The sequence below is a fragment of the Taudactylus pleione genome, unplaced genomic scaffold (assembly GCF_031769625.1).
Source record: "Taudactylus pleione unplaced genomic scaffold, aTauple2 ptg000161l, whole genome shotgun sequence".
In the NCBI taxonomy this organism is placed as follows: Eukaryota; Metazoa; Chordata; class Amphibia; order Anura; family Myobatrachidae; genus Taudactylus; species Taudactylus pleione.
The window spans coordinates 1,058,470-1,074,543 of NW_028284563.1; the positions used below are offsets into that span (position 1 = coordinate 1,058,470).

Sequence of the window (16,074 nt, forward strand, 5' to 3'; positions counted from 1 at the left end):
ATTGAAACTTTCACCAGCCCTATGCAGATCTTCTGCCTGAGAATGGCCTCCAATATAAGCGATTCAGCATCTCTCTGTGCAACCACTTTCAGCAACACGCCCGTGCCACTCCAATAACACGCCCGTGCCACTCCAATAACACGCCCGTGCCACTCCAATAACACGCCCGTGCCACTCCAATAACACGCCCGTGCCACTCCAATAACACGCCCGTGCCACTCCAATAACACGCCCGTGCCACTCCAATAACATGCCCGTGCCACTCCAATAACACGCCCGTGCCACTCCAATAACACACCCGTGCCACTCCAATAACACACCCGTGCCACTCCAATAACACGCCCGTGCCACTCCAATAACACGCCCGTGCCACTCCAATAACACGCCCGTGCCACTCCAATAACACGCCCATACTACGTGACATCTGCGTCTGATTAGCCAACTGCCTAGGAATGCCCAACACATTTCTAATACACTTCTTGGGGCATCTGTCTAAATTTGTACTGCAACTCTATATGAATACCATTGGGACATTGCGAGGTGCAACTCAGACTAATATCACATAAGAGTAAAAACCACTTTGGTCCCCACAGGACAAAACCCACGGTGGCCCCTACAGAAAACACAATAGCCCCCACAGGAAAAAAAACCAAGCATTGGCCTCAATAAGAAGAAAATAAAACACAATGGCCGAGAACAGGAAAAAAATAAAACACATTGGCTACCAATAGGAAAACAAACACAGTAGCTCCTGACAGGAAAAAAAAACACACACACATTGGCCTCCGACATGAAAAAAAAAAAAAAAAACACATTAGCCCTCACAGGAGAAAAAAAACACATACATTGGCCTCCGACAGGAAAAAAAACACATTAGCCCTCAAAGGAAAAAAAATAAAACATTCATAGTTGCCACAGAAGATTGACCTGACTGCAGTGCTTGCTGACATGCTTGGCTCCAGGACATTTGAACTGCACCGCACATCTTGTAGCAGGTCAGGGGGCCCTCAGTTACCATTCAGGGAAGGGCTGCCATTAGCAATTGTGGGACCTGGGACTAACAAAATCAGCAGGGCCCCCCTCTCTTCAGGGCTGGGACTCAAGTCCCTGCAGTCCCTTCCCCTCCCACCCCCAAGATGGCAGCCCTGACCATGAGGCATAAGATTTTATACTGAAATGGGCACTGTGGGTCATAATATTTAATACTAGAGGCAGTAGGGCATATTATTACTGGGGGCATTGTGTAAAATAGAGGGGCACTGTAGGGCATATTATTATTAATGGGGCATTGTGTAAAATAGAGGGGCACTGCAGGGCATATTATTAATGGGGCATTGTGTAAAATAGAGGGGCACTGCAGGGCATATTATTAATGGGGCATTGTGTAAAATAGAGGGGCACTGTAGGGCATATTATTAATGGGGCATTGTGTAAAATAGAGGGGCACTGTAGGGCATATTATTAATGGGGCATTGTGTAAAATAGAGGGGCACTGTAGGGCATATTATTAATGGGGCATTGTGCAAAATAGAGGGGCACTGTGGGGCATATTAATGGGGGCATTGTGTAAAATAGAGGGGCAATGTAGGGCATATTATTATTAATGGGGCATTGTATAAAATAGAGGGGCACTGTAGGGCATATTATTAATGGGGCATTGTGTAAAATAGAGGGGCACTGTGGGTCATATTATTAATGGGGCATTGTGTAAAATAGAGGGGCACTGTAGGGCATATTATTAATGGGGCATTGTGTAAAATAGAGGGGCACTGTGGGGCATATTATTAATGGGGTCATTGTTTAAAATAGAGGGGCACTGTAGGGCATAATATTAATACTGGGGACAGGAAGGGTGCGGGGAGAGAAGTCCTCACACACTGCTGCAGCCGCAGCGTACAAGGGAGGCAGAGCTGGAGAGAGGGGGAAAAGATTGGGACTAGGGAAGGGGGCGGGGAGAGGAGCCTTAGGCTCACATATTGAACTCCCCCTTATTGGCTACTCTGCTTCCGGGTGCTGTCCTGTAATGCCCCAGGGGGTAGGCTGGTTAGCCTATCACCCCCAGTCGGAGCCACCTTGCGCAGCCACTGCTCCCGCCTAGCGGCACACCTAAGTGCCCGCTATCCGGAGCATATGGCCGCTTCCAGTTTGTGTTCCACAGTGGAATGCAAGTACTGGAAGCGCAGGTCCAGCCAACAGTGTGAGCTGGCCTGGCTGAGGGGACTATGGGACCAGCCCAGCAGGAACTTACCTGCTGTCCCAATCCGCCCCTGCTAGAAGCAAAAATTGATGCCCCTTTTATCAGACTAACAATTATATACATAGTTTACATACACAATCTTATACATACTATACACATACATACACATCGTATACACATAAATGGTACATGCATGCATACATACATAGTACACACATACATACATATACATAGTATACACATACATATACAGTGTATATTCTGTATACATAGAATAGGATGCTGGCAGGGAGAGGGTTACAAGATAAAGAGGGTCTGTTACATTACAGAGATATGCCTCATGTCATCTGTCTGTCTCCCCTCTCTCCTAGATTGTAAGCTCCTAGGAGCAGGGTCCTCCTCCCCTCCCCAGCCTTCTTCTCTAGCACTTCTATGACAGCCTTCACCTTCAGAGCCGTATTGTGTGGAGAATTGTGTTGCTAATTGTTACTTGTGCTCTGTTTATAAGTTGGTTACTGTATTGTAATGTAATGTTCTGGGTACCCTGTACTGTATGTACGGGGCTGCAGACCACTTGTGGCGCCCTATAAATAAAATGTAATAATAATAATAATAATAATAATAATAATAATAAGGCTTCCAGGGACTGGGATGCAGAGAAAAGGGACACATCCAGGTCTTTGTGCGTGTTGGGGGGGTATTAACTTTTTTTAAATGTCCTTTGTTACCTGTAGCCATTTACTGGAGACATTTGCTGCAAGGAGACATGAAGCAATCCATGCTGTATAATATACAGCAGCCTCACTGTAGTAGTGTCAGTCAGAGTGCACTGCAGGTAGCTGCAGGCCCACTGAGAGCTGCGGTGGGCCCTGGTAATAGGTGGCGTGGCCTAATCGCGGACGGCATGGCCACGCCCCCTTCCCGGGAAAAAAAAAGATATGCAGCGCTGCGCGCTGGGGAGAGGGGGCGCTCTGAGCCCCCTCAGCCCGGCGCAAAGCCAGGGGGGGCACGATCAGTGTGATCGCTCCCCCTACAGGCTTAGGAGACTGCTGTGGCTGCTGCTCAGCAGCCACTAGCAGTCTCCACTGCAGCTCAGCACACGCTGTGTGCTGGGCTGCTGTGAGAGAGGGGGAGCGGCGCTGGGCCCCTCAGGAAGCCCGGGCCCGGGTAATCTGTACCCGCTCCCCCCCCCTCTCGGCGCCCCTGGGTAGCTGTGCAGGGAAAGGGAAGCCAAGCCACTGCAGGAGTCCGTGGAGAGAGAGGAGTGGGGTGTGTCTAGGAGAGACAACATGCCTCATTGGTGATTTTTCCAGGGGGAGGGGCCATAACGAACACCAGCCAGGACTCTGCACACAACACTGTAAATGTAAACACTAGTGAGCAGTAGGTGATTGTTCCCCCTGCACTGGGCTGGCTTAATCAGCAGCCATGTCAGTCAACATAGCCTGCTATAATAAACCTGGGCTAGGCCCCGCCCTCTCACAAAAAAGGGCGTGGCTATGAAACATCGGGGCCCACCGGGGATATCCTTGAATCCCGGGGGCCCCAGTCCGAGCCTGTGTATGGTAGAGTAGGAACTTGCAGAAGATTAGGAACCAGTGATGCTGGGCTGTAAGCTTTGATTAATATATGAACAAATTCATCCTGATTTCATATGCTAGATATACACAGATTTGCATTGACGGTAATGAGCATCAATAACAGCTGCCATGGTTTTTTTCATCTTCCAAGCCATGTCTACTAAACTGAGAAATTGATGCATCTTTCACAAATCGAACAAAGGCACAGACCATTTCCCATAGGTGAACAGGTCCAACAGGCACTTTTTATTTTCTTCTTCACCATTACACATTTCACAGACTTTATAGTCACTAAATAGAGTGGAGGGAAGATGGAGTCAGTTAAATGTTCTCTGTGGTGTGTTTGGGGAACGATAAGGGAAAGTCCTGGTGGAACAAATAGGGCATAAATCACAGCAAATTGTTCCAACTCCCATTTCGTTAAAGTCCCTTCTAATATCTTTATTGCAGGTAATTGTTGTGAAATGTTTTATATGACAACATTACATTTATTTTATTTCATCTTATTGTCACAACCTGAAGAGTTTTTTCGTAGTTAGTTCACTGGCTCAGCAAATACGGAGAAGGAGCTATTATTTGGGGTTGCCTTGCCCCCCTTCCTCACTTAGTGGTCTATTTACTAAGCAGTGTTAGGAGAAGTGAAAAGTGAAGAGTGAAAAGTGATAAGGTGCCAGCCAATCAGCTCCCAACTGTCATTTTTCAAACACAGCCTGCAAGATGGCAGTTAGGAGCTGATTGGCTGGCACCTTATCACTTTTCCTAACACTGCTTAGTAAATAGACCCCTTAATTGTTAACGTGTGATACAGAAATTATGAAGTGTTATTTTACTCTTTATTGGAGGACATAAGGTAGGTCTTACGAATGTTATTTTAATATACTTGCCCCGGCGTGGATCGCGTTTGGGGACCTTGCCTCCGGTTGCCGCAGATTAAATTCTGCCATGGCTGTTACGTGTATTTTTTATATGAGGGGAGCTGATAAGAGCTCCTCATGAACAACTGAGGAATACATGAAAGCAATCATTTTATTACGTCCCAGATTATTGGTGCCACCCAAGTAGGCAAAGCCACAGTCTGCAGGCAACAATAGAAACATGCACAAAACTCATATGGGTTGGAAACACTAAGCATGTGACTGGGGATTATGGTAGTCCAACATTGCAGATTTCCCTGAACACCTTTAATTCACTCAGAATTGAATAATCCAAAAAAAGGGAGTCTAAAGTGCGGGTTTATAGAAGTGGAGTTGTTGCCCATAGCAACCAGATTCTAGCTATTATCTTCTAGAAGGTACTAGATAAAAATAAATACAATCTTATTGGTTGCTATGGGCAACTCCACTTCTAAAACCCGCACCTTAGTAGATATACTCTGTGGTAGAAGCACTGGAGAAGTCTGGGATGGCATATATGTGTGTCCCAGATTCCTATCATATGCGTTTTAAAAAACCACAGGAAAATTCTGTTATGCCAAACAGACCAGAAGTGTCGGCTTTTGGTAAAAACCGGATAATGGGTCATAGGGGTGTGGATGTGAGAAGAGAAGGGAGGGCTCCATCCACAGGCCATTCCAGGTGTTGGGCGTTTCAGTCTGAGAGCAGGCTAATTAGTAGTTGCACATGGAAGTGGCTCAGATAAGCTGTATTAGGTTTTGGTTCAGTGTCTCACATACCCTGGGGGAGAACAGACACTGAGGTTTGTTCAGAGACACTGTGATATTTGAAAGTGCTGTGTTTGTGGTAAGGCAGTAGGACCTGCCACTTGTAGAGAGGGAATAACCTGTCTAGTTAATGCCCAGATGGGCTAGGATTTATTTGCATGTTTTGTTTATTTTGTTGTTTATGTTGCACAATAAAACTAGTTCCAACCAGCTTGCACGAAAACCCTGGATTGGAGTGCTGTTTCCTGGCTGCTGTGTGTAAGGAGGTGTCCATCTACCCCAGGAGAGGGACCCCCTACCCCGACTATATCACAACCCCTATGTATCAAGGAAATATCGAGGAAAAAGTATCACATTCCATTGCTCCCTGCAAACTGCCACTTTGACTAGCCATACGAGGAAGGAGCACTATCCTCTTCTATATCCTTGTTAGCAGACGCTTAGCTCTACTCATCTGCGTTATGTACAACACCTAAATACTGTATAGGTCATTGCTTTGCTCCAAAAACAGAGCCATGGAGCTTTATGTATGATGCTTGTATTGCTTAGTTATATTTAGTGCTAACTTCCAGCTGTACGAACGGTAAAGACTGAAGAAAAGAGTTGACTGATCCCTAGAACAAACAGGATTTTCAGTACACACCGACCCAACTTCTTCACAGACCATGAATGCTGTTTGTTGTGCTTGTGACAGAATCAAGTGCTTGGGAAATTGTCAATGTGTTCTTACGATGCCGGTAGCCAGAGATCTGCAAATTCTCTTTTGGCAACCACACAAGCAACCACCACAGTTGAGTTGCGCCCAAGCGTCTGTATCTGCCTCAATGCATAGCAGCAAATCTGCCTCAATGTACCAAACGCACAAGCAAGACAGGATTTAAAAACACAATTTTTTTAATGCTTTATTATGATAAATAAACAATGTACATATGGCAATAATTATCAAGTAATGTGAGACAGGAATATAAAATATAAAGACATGCCAGAACACAATACATACATTATTACAATTAACAACACCGTTCCCTGAGTTGACATTGTATCCATGGAGTCAGATGCAGGAAAAAAAAAAAAAAAAAAATATATATATATATATATATATATATATATATATATATATATATATATATATATATATATAAATTTAAAAAAAATATTTAATGGTAGTCAGAACTTTATACAGAACCTTTGCTCTATATAATAGACAAAATAATTCCTGGTAAGTTGAATTAAAACTTGTAACTGTAAAATCATTTTTAAAAAATGGTCACAGATAATAGTCATTCAATCAAAAACAGTGGTAAACATATTTTCTTTTATATGACAGGTTAATGAAATGTTTAGGTGGCTCCAACTCTCTATTCTAGAAGATGGTTTCAAAATGTACCAAGCACATTTTTATTTACAGATTTTCAGGATATTTAAATCTGTCTTTCTTCAGCTGTTTTGAAACCACTTCAGCTACCAGGGTACGTTGGCACGACCTCTGCGGTATTGGTATATTTAATAGTGAATATATTACATAAACACTTCTAAAAATGTGTTCTGTCATTAGCACTCGAGGCGGAAAAGAATACCTCTTTCACACAATGTTTCATTTTTCAGAAAGACGCTATTAAAAAAAAAAAAAAAAAAATGTAAAACTTATCAGAAAATAAAAACAAATTAAAACAATCCATTGTAAAGGCATAAGCACCAGTAAAAGGTTTAGTAAAGTCAACTAAATCTGTCTGAAAGAACGTAAACAATTTGATAACAGCCACTGAAGTTAATAGAAAAAATTGACAGCATATTCGATAACGTAAGATAACCCTTTAGAAATAAGAGAATAGCTTTCATTAGACAATGAAAGCAAACGTGTCATTGGTTATGGCATATTGATAATTCCTATGGGGGAGAGGTCTTAAACCACCTTAAGAGGACAAGTGGAGAAGTTGCCTATAGCAAACAATGAGGTTGCAGCTATCATTTATGTAGTACATTTTATCAAATGATAGCTAGAAGCGAATTGGTTGCTATAGGGAACTTCTCCACCTGTCCTCTTTAGACAGTTTGATACATTTAACCCTATATACAAGCAGCAGAAAATACATTATATAATTTTATTTTCCATGTAAAAGGTGAGGGGTTCACTTAAATGCATATCACAATGTGAACTTAAAACTATTGCCCAGGTATCATAGATACTTAGGAAACAGGGCCAAGTTGCACTTGCACATAAATACACAAGAGATATTATTATAACATGTACAATATATCATATACAGTATCTCTCACAACACAGTGCTGGAGAACTATGTTAAAAATAATAAATATGATAATATATCAACTCCCCCTAGCCACCCCCCCCCCACTTTTTTTTTTTTGGGCCGCAAAAATGTGCTGAAATCCTTGAATTAAAATATCTATAATCTACACATAAACCATAGGGGGTATCCAATTAGCGGCAAAAAAAATTTTGTATGTAAAAAATTGTTTTTTCGCCAATGTGCATGTTTTTTTAGACTATTTTCATTCATGTTATCCAATTAAACCCCGTTTCTTACGACCACAAAGTTTCTGTTTTTCTCACGAGAATACATAGGCTCCGCGAAAAGTAGCGAACCTATGTATTTTCTCTGCTGCGATCGGGAGAAAAACAGCTACTTATCAGGGATTTGGTTTCGCCTGCCTAAGTGACGGCTACGGGGCTAATCATTTTTATATGAATAACCATTTTGTTCAAATTTCTATTTAGAAACTTATTGATACAGGTCAAACATTTTAACATGTACCTGAAGGGACCGTGATCAGTGACTAGGTTTTAAAGAACTTCAAGATGATAATTCTAAAGCAGGTGTTAGGAGGGCCGACATACTGTATGACAGATTTGCAGATCTGCTTATAAAGTCTTTATTCTGCACTTTATTCACTTTAGTAAATGTTTCCCTTACTCCCAAGCACAAGTGACTCTGAAATATAATCTTCCACTTTCTTGTATCATTCAGAACAATGATTAATACTGAACTGCTTATCAGGGCATTTTCACAGTATATTAAACTGCTTTCCAAACTGCAGCATGATACACTGCGTGCATAAACCAATTTTGGACATGAAGGTGTCTCTAAGTAATAGATTATAGGATTTTTAGTCAGTAAACAGAGTTCCTTAATCACAGGGCACTTAGCTGGGTGCCAATTTTAGTAATGTTAAAATCAAGTGTTTAGGACGGCCACATTACTATATATTGTTTAAAAATAGTTAAAAAAAAAAAAAAAAATTAAGAACTTGTATCCATAAAGTTAAATTGCATTATCCTATTTCTTCACAAGAGATAATTTGTTTAAAAAAAAAAAAAAAAATGATTCATCACTGAATATTGCCACGTACCGTTCGTTTGTCATTAGACAAGCTCCTATCATTTTTTTTAAGATTTTATTTTTTATTTCGTTCATACTTGGACTAATCTACAACAACAGCCTGTTTGTTGCAGGAAATCTTTTCCAGGATTGTTTTTATGAAATAATAAAAACTAAGAAAATGGCAATATAGATCTGCTGTAATAAGATTATTGCAGTAAACAATATAAACAAAATGGGATATTAGATCGAATGTTGAGCGAGACCTGTAATCATTAATCAGGAGGGCTAAAATCACCTATTAAAAAGTGATTCAACCAGTCACAAGGTTCAATAGTAGCCATTTTGTCTGCCATAAACTTGTAAGGCTACTATAAAATCTCACAGCTAATTGATTTTTGTTAAAACCACAGCAGGTACCATGTCACAGGTGATCTAAGATACACAAAATTAATATAAATAAATATATATATATATATATATATATTTATCAATACAGTGGCTTTTTATATAGCAACATATGAAAATTCTTCATTTCAACTCCTAAGATATTGATCCCCAATTGTACTTCTATAGTGGGTGCTTTCCTAGCTATCCAGGCTGTTCCATAGAAATGCCTACTAGGAGTAGTCTTCCTCATTGAGGTCCTGAGCTCTCAGGAAGCTCTGCGGCTTTGGTGACCATTGACACAGCCACCATATCATTCATCATCGGATTAGTGTCCGCACATTTGAGGACAATGAATGTCCCCTTTAACCTACATCTATAGGCCCCAAGCCATGTCTTTACATAAATTTTAAGACCAGCATTACAGTGACTTAATTCATTCACAGTATGATGAACATATGATGTATTAAGAACAATGCATAGATTGTAAACTAAAATATAAATTTATATACTTGCAATAACCAACGACAAACTATGGGGGCATGAAAATATAAAATCAACTGATGCCCCTTTCCTCTAATGTCACAATAACGGACTCAAGAGAAATACAAATACACTTGATAGTTTGTTTCTTCCGCAAAGTCAGCCAGGGCCCTAACTAGGGTAGTGCAACCTGTGCCATGGCACAGGGCACCGCAGGGCAGGGGGCGCTGTTTTATGTCTGTCAATTTTCCGGTTTAATATCATTCTCACTTGTAGCTAAATCTTTTATCCCCAGCATCTCCTGGCCTCCCCTATCTCTTCCCTTGCCCTTCCCCATGAGGCCATGGCCCCATTTCAGGTGCACTCTCTTATGTCCCTATTTTAAAAATGGGGGGCAGTGGGAGCCAATGCTCTCTCTGGCACAGGGCACCAAAAAGTCTACTTACGTCTCTGAAGTCAGCAAAGCTACTTAATACATTTATCCCCATTGTGATTACAGAAGAAAATAAACTGGCTCAAAATGCAGGATAAAATTAGCACAGACACTTAAAAGGGACTGAATGCTAAAAGATACAGCTTACGGTGTGTTAAGGAGAAAATATGTGCATGTTTTAATGCTACAAAACAGTCAGATATTAAATGTGCCTGTCTTTAACTGTGAACTATTGAACAAACTCCACTTTTTGGCTAAGTGAATTACACCCTTTTGCTCCTCATTAATTTGACGGATAGGGAGAATCAAAGTGCAATTGCATCGGAATCCAGCTCCCATCCATTACTGTAACTATCCAGGGAACAAGGTTAACCACACACCACTATTGATCTTTGCCTACTGTGCATAAAGCATTGCCAGACTTACGCAAAGTCCATTATTCATCACAAATGTGGGTCTATTTTTTGAAAGTAATAAAATACCCTTCAATGGTTGCAATTGCCTGCGAAAGTCTTAAGTAGAGCACATTAATCAGTTTGCTGCTACTTTTGGGACGAAACTTACCCCAAAAACTCTCCTTCACTATTTAAAATTCAAAGTAAACTAAAGCAAACCAAATGGATCCGAGAACAAGATAAATATATTTAATATAACAAAAAATGCATTCAAATATTTCTATGGATAAAAAATAAATCGTAAAAGATTTTTCATACAGCGTCCTTTACTTACATCACAAAATTAATTAAAAAAAAAAATTAAATGAGCTATAACATAATACATTCTACATTAAAAACAGTATTTGTGGCATGTGGGAAAAAGTAATGCGTTATTTACTTGGCACTTTATGTTTTTGGCATCACTAGATTGAGGTTTGTATTTAGCTGTTGGAGAGAAAAATCTATACACTTTGCCAGACCAGGCTTAGTTTTTAAGAACCACTGTTACTGTAAACTGAGGAATATGACATTAAATTCATAGATAATCATGTGCAAGTCTTAGATTAAAATTCTTTCACCAGTTTTACAGACTAACAAAACATAATTCAAGTTACTGGATTTTGTGCAATCGGTTTTGGCAGACTACAAGCCCTATTATCTTCATCCAATCAATCAGTTGCGGACTAGGAGAGATTGGAATTTTAGTCCGTTGTCAGTTGCGGCCTTCTCACGGTATTGAACAATTAATCTTCACTCACTGGCAAGTCTAAAATTGTTGTGAGCTTACAAATGATGGTAGTTCTCCAGGAGAGAGGCCGATAAACTACAGAGGCATTTCTGACCAGAACACGGAGGAATGAGTGGACAGAAACACTGAAGTATTAAGAAGTAATCGGATTGTTGTAAACACGTTCGTTGTAATTTAGTCTGCCAGCAGCTCATAGAAATAGACGCAAACATTCATGAACAGTCAAGAACACCAATAGTTAGATGGCTATTGTTCGTCTTTAATTAAAAAAAGGTCTGTATTGCATCCGTCATTTGGGTTTATTCAATCGGTCTTCGGAGTGTAAAACAACTTCACAGTTGAACTATACAGGCAACATTCACCTCTGTTGTTTTGCCCAATATGGGTTAATCAGAGGTTGGTCAAAATGTACATATATATTGGGAGACGACGTGCAACTTCCCAATAACTTCCATCTCTACACAGTGACGGTACTTATAGATCTACGGTGGCTGGCTCTAATAAAGTCATCTGTGTTGTCCCTCAAAAGATCTGCGACACCTCTAGCTGGAGCCACGGCATTGGGTGTAGATTTTGGAAATGGCGATCTTGAAGTATCCGCGCCCATAGGCGAACTGTACTCATGGATGGGGGAACATACATTGCGAAGCCCTGTCTCTGGAGTCGAAGGGTAGAAATCGGAGTTGTTTAATGTTGAATTGCAAGGGTTCGAAGCCATTGTGGCCTGATTCTTTCTGTCTTTCCAGTCCTGTATTTTTAATTCTCTCTCTTCTGGACTCAGTTTATCCAATTTATGGGCTTCTGTAGTAGGGGCTGCTCCACATGTCCCCCTCAGCGCGATAATAAAATACCTGTTCAAGAGAAACAAACATTGACAATTCCAACATTGTTCTTCTGGAGCATATATGGTAATTGGAAGTAATCTTCAATTATTCAGTGATAGTATATGTTACAGCTAGGAAAGGCAGCACATATCATTTAGCATTGCCCTGAAATTGGCATTTAACTTATACATTCCATAGCACCATTCTTTCTATGTATGTAAAAAAGGACATAGAAAGATGCCACCTGGGAAAGCAAATAAAGTGGGAATTAACATCAGTCAGAAGCCAAGGTCTTACTGACAGAGTAGACTATGGTGACAATAAACCCAACATATCAGTGGATTTTCTATTTTCCTTCGTTAAATTGACATTATTAATGTTCCAGTGCTATAAAAGATTTCCCAGCTTTATAATACCTCTAATTTATTATTTGCATCAGTTTCTTTACAATGGATTAAGAGACCTTATCCTCAATTACGGAAGAGAAGAAACGGAGGGTAGATTGGTTAGTAGGTGTGTGAGTGGGAAACTAACACAAAACAAGCTTACCTTGGTAAGAGAGCAATGACTGGCGTAATAATGCAGACTAAATAGTACTTGGGGTCTGTCATTTGCACTTCCATTACCCAATATGGGCTCGGTAATTCACACGAAACACAGATGGCATTGTAGGCCAATGTGATAACATAGAAGGCGACAATGCTTCCAAACATTGTCACCCAATGAATAATTGTCTGTAAATGAAAAAAATGTCATAAGATTAGGCATTCAGGAAGAAATCAGTATTTTAATGGCAGGTTAATAACTAATGTAATCCTACTTTTTGATAGTGGTTTGAAATAAGGTCTAATTTTTAGATTTTTTGAGAAAAAAAAAAAAGATCTTATTTTGTTTTTTGCAAATCAGTATTGAAAATAACATATTAAAATATGGGATTTTTTTTATAAAAGTTCTCAGTAACTTTATTGCCAGCTGACAATAAAGAGAACGACCTAGGCTTGATGCTGAGACAGAATTCCATCGGCAGCGTTCTTAGCTATTACAGTGGTTCATTAGCAGAGATGATGAAATAAGTTTCAAAAGTGGTTCATTAAATTGGCTGTAATGGTTGAAAAAAAAAAAAAATGGAATAATTTCTTGAAATTTAAACAGACTAAAAACATTTGAAGAAAAACTTGTGCACGGAAAACACGTTAGGACATCTTCAATCGTAAATGGATTTTTTTTTTGTAGCAGCAAACTCGAGCTTACAGTAATACAATAATAATTGCAGATGTACAATTTAAGATTCATTAAAAATACTGTCAAATGCGTAACAATTGAAAACTTAATTTATCTGCAAACTTTGAACCTCAATTTTAGCAGCAGCTGAAAAATCCCTATCATATTGCTAACACTAATTCAAAGCATCGCATTAGTGTACAATATTACTCCACATAATTCATTGCATCACACCAACCTACCACAAAGCGGTGGCGTTTAAGTAGTGTATGTTACACCAGTTATGGCATACTATATGCATTTTTTTTAAAAGCATGTTCCAAGTTTCAATATGGTATTATACATATTTCAGTATACAGTAGCTGTTATATATTGAAATAAATGACAACTGTGGAATTATTCCTGCAAAAGTGGTAAGGATGCTACTCTTATTTATTGAGCCTGTTTAATAAGACTTTATCTACAATAACCCCACATCTCAAACAAACCACCCTTATACTATTAGATCATAAAGAACGCGATAAAAGCTGCAATTACAAAACATACCCAAGTTTTTATCTCAATGGCAAGGTGCAGCAGGATAGTCAGGAGGGCAGCAGAGTTAATAGGGGTTCCAAATGACCAAATATCGATCCCGGATTTATAGTAGGTCTTAAAAGGAGAAAAAAAAAAAGTTTAGATTTCATGTTATTGTTTCATAAAGATTCATGCTTCATAGAGATATCACAGTGTATGGCCGCACAAGGTCTAGGTTCCTCCCCTGGAGAGGAAACATTTCCCTGTTCCTCCCCTATGAAGGAACAGGGAGAATGTTGGGTTGTAGGCTACGACATCGCATACACTGCCACATGCAGCCAGTCGGGTAGGTTGGAAAATTTCTCATGCCCGACCATCCGATTGTCGCCGATGGGTCGCGGACATACATTATGCAATTAGCGCCCCGATCCACAGATAATTTGCAGATCAGGCTGATAATTGTATAAGGTATGCCTGCCTTAAGACCTGGATAAGTTTGAGTTGTTTGTGACTTTTCATACTTTAGGAGAGAGACAGAAGGGATGAAGTGGATATTAGAACTATTGAACCTCAGGATCAGTGTTATACTTTATTATATTCGGGTTATATCTTGTATTATTTTCAATATCCTGACTGTCCTGTGTTTCTTGCCATATGGATCAATGATCCCTGTATGATCCTCTGAGCAATCTTACACTGTAGTCCAGCAGATCAAAATTACCCATGCACCTTTTGTCAATAATATTAATAATAATTCTGCTGTAGTCATTTTCAGGCTGACACATGGCATTTTTAGAAGAAAACACTGATTGCTCATCTACTCTCATATAGGAGACTTGGATGATGGTGTGCCGAGAGGGGGGGGGGGGAGCAGGTACTACGTACCTGGGCTTGCTGAAGGAGCCCAGCGGGGGCCCGGATCTGACGCCACCCCCTCCCTCTTACCTGTTAGCAGCCCAGAACACCCTGGCCACGCTTACAGCAAATGGGCCACATCCCGCCACCCCAGAGCCAGCCTTCTACGGCCCTGGATTGACCCTTACTTTGATTAATGAGGCATCATTATTTTCTGTCTCAAGTTAAAAGGAGAATCCACATAGTCCTTTATTAGACCACTGGTTGTCCCCATTTTGCTTGCCTGACTTATGGAAAGGTATGGATAAAATGATAGCTGGATTCTGATTGGTCGCTTTGGACAACTTCTCCAGCTGAACTCTATCAGTTTTCATACATCAGACCCATATTTTCAAGAAATGGAAAATAATTCTAAACACAGTACTTACAAAATACGGAACAAAGAAACAGACAAGGCTCTGGTAGAAGGCATCAAAGATGGCAATCCAAAAGGAAGACATCCTGTATGACTGTGAATAGACAACAGACTTTTCAGTATAGAGAAAGAGATAACAAAAAGTGCCTGTGGTTAGATTCCTATAGAGGAAATATACAGGTCACAAGCACCTGACATTAGTAGCTAAAGCTACTTATGAAACCCATTTATCAAACAGTTTCATCATATGCAACGAATTTTAAAACTCGTTCCACATGATAAATGGTGCTCCAGCCAATCAGCTCTCAACTGTCATTTTTCAAACAGATGACAGTTAAGAGCTGATTGGCTGAAGCACCAATATCATACGCAATGAGTTATCACTTGTTGAGCATGATAAAACTCGTTGATAAATGGGCCACTCAATGAGCTGCTATGATGATCTTTTTGATTATGACAAACTCCAGCAAGAGGCATCCACTCAGCCCCATCTATAACAGTTGTCATTATTGTGGCACCGTGTTCCGTGGTGGCTGGCTGCCAAGATTCCCTGTCATAAGTGGTAAAATAATACCCAGAAACCAGACAATCAATTTTATTTAGAAGATCATATTTACCAAAGGAAACCCGAATAAAAGGAAAGTATGATTATTTTGACAGTCTTGATTGCAAATGAAAACGTGCAGCGTTGGATTATTGCGTACCTTCGATTTCTGTCCACTTTTGTAAAGTTCCGGCAAACTCATGAGAGTCTCTGCTGAAACATCTTTGTCCATTACCCCAAAAATTAGCGGAGGCACAGATGTGAAGAAGAGGTTGAAAAAGATCAGTTGCCAATAGTCTATCATAGTATTCCCTGAGAAGCCGCAGTAGAACTGGAACCAGAACAGCAGGTTGACATAAGCCTGGCAAGGAAGAGACATGTTATGTGAACCATAAGGGTTTGAGGATAAACTCTTCCATTGTACACATGAGCAATA

At 40.3% G+C, this 16,074-nt stretch overlaps 1 protein-coding gene across 1 annotated transcript in view; it reads right to left on the bottom strand.

Moving 5' to 3' along the window:
• Positions 1–10,746: 10,746 nt before the first annotated feature.
• Positions 10,747–16,074, bottom strand: part of ATP10B (ATPase phospholipid transporting 10B (putative)) — a 398,242-nt gene continuing 392,914 nt past the window's right edge. The window contains exons 20-24 of the mRNA XM_088475032.1: positions 15,799–15,999; positions 15,108–15,188; positions 13,855–13,959; positions 12,637–12,821; positions 10,747–12,114 (exon numbers count right to left, since the gene is read on the bottom strand). Of these exons, the coding sequence (XP_088331158.1) occupies positions 11,721–12,114; positions 12,637–12,821; positions 13,855–13,959; positions 15,108–15,188; positions 15,799–15,999 (966 nt within the window). The 3' untranslated portion in view covers positions 10,747–11,720. The remainder of the gene's footprint in view (positions 12,115–12,636; positions 12,822–13,854; positions 13,960–15,107; positions 15,189–15,798; positions 16,000–16,074) is intronic.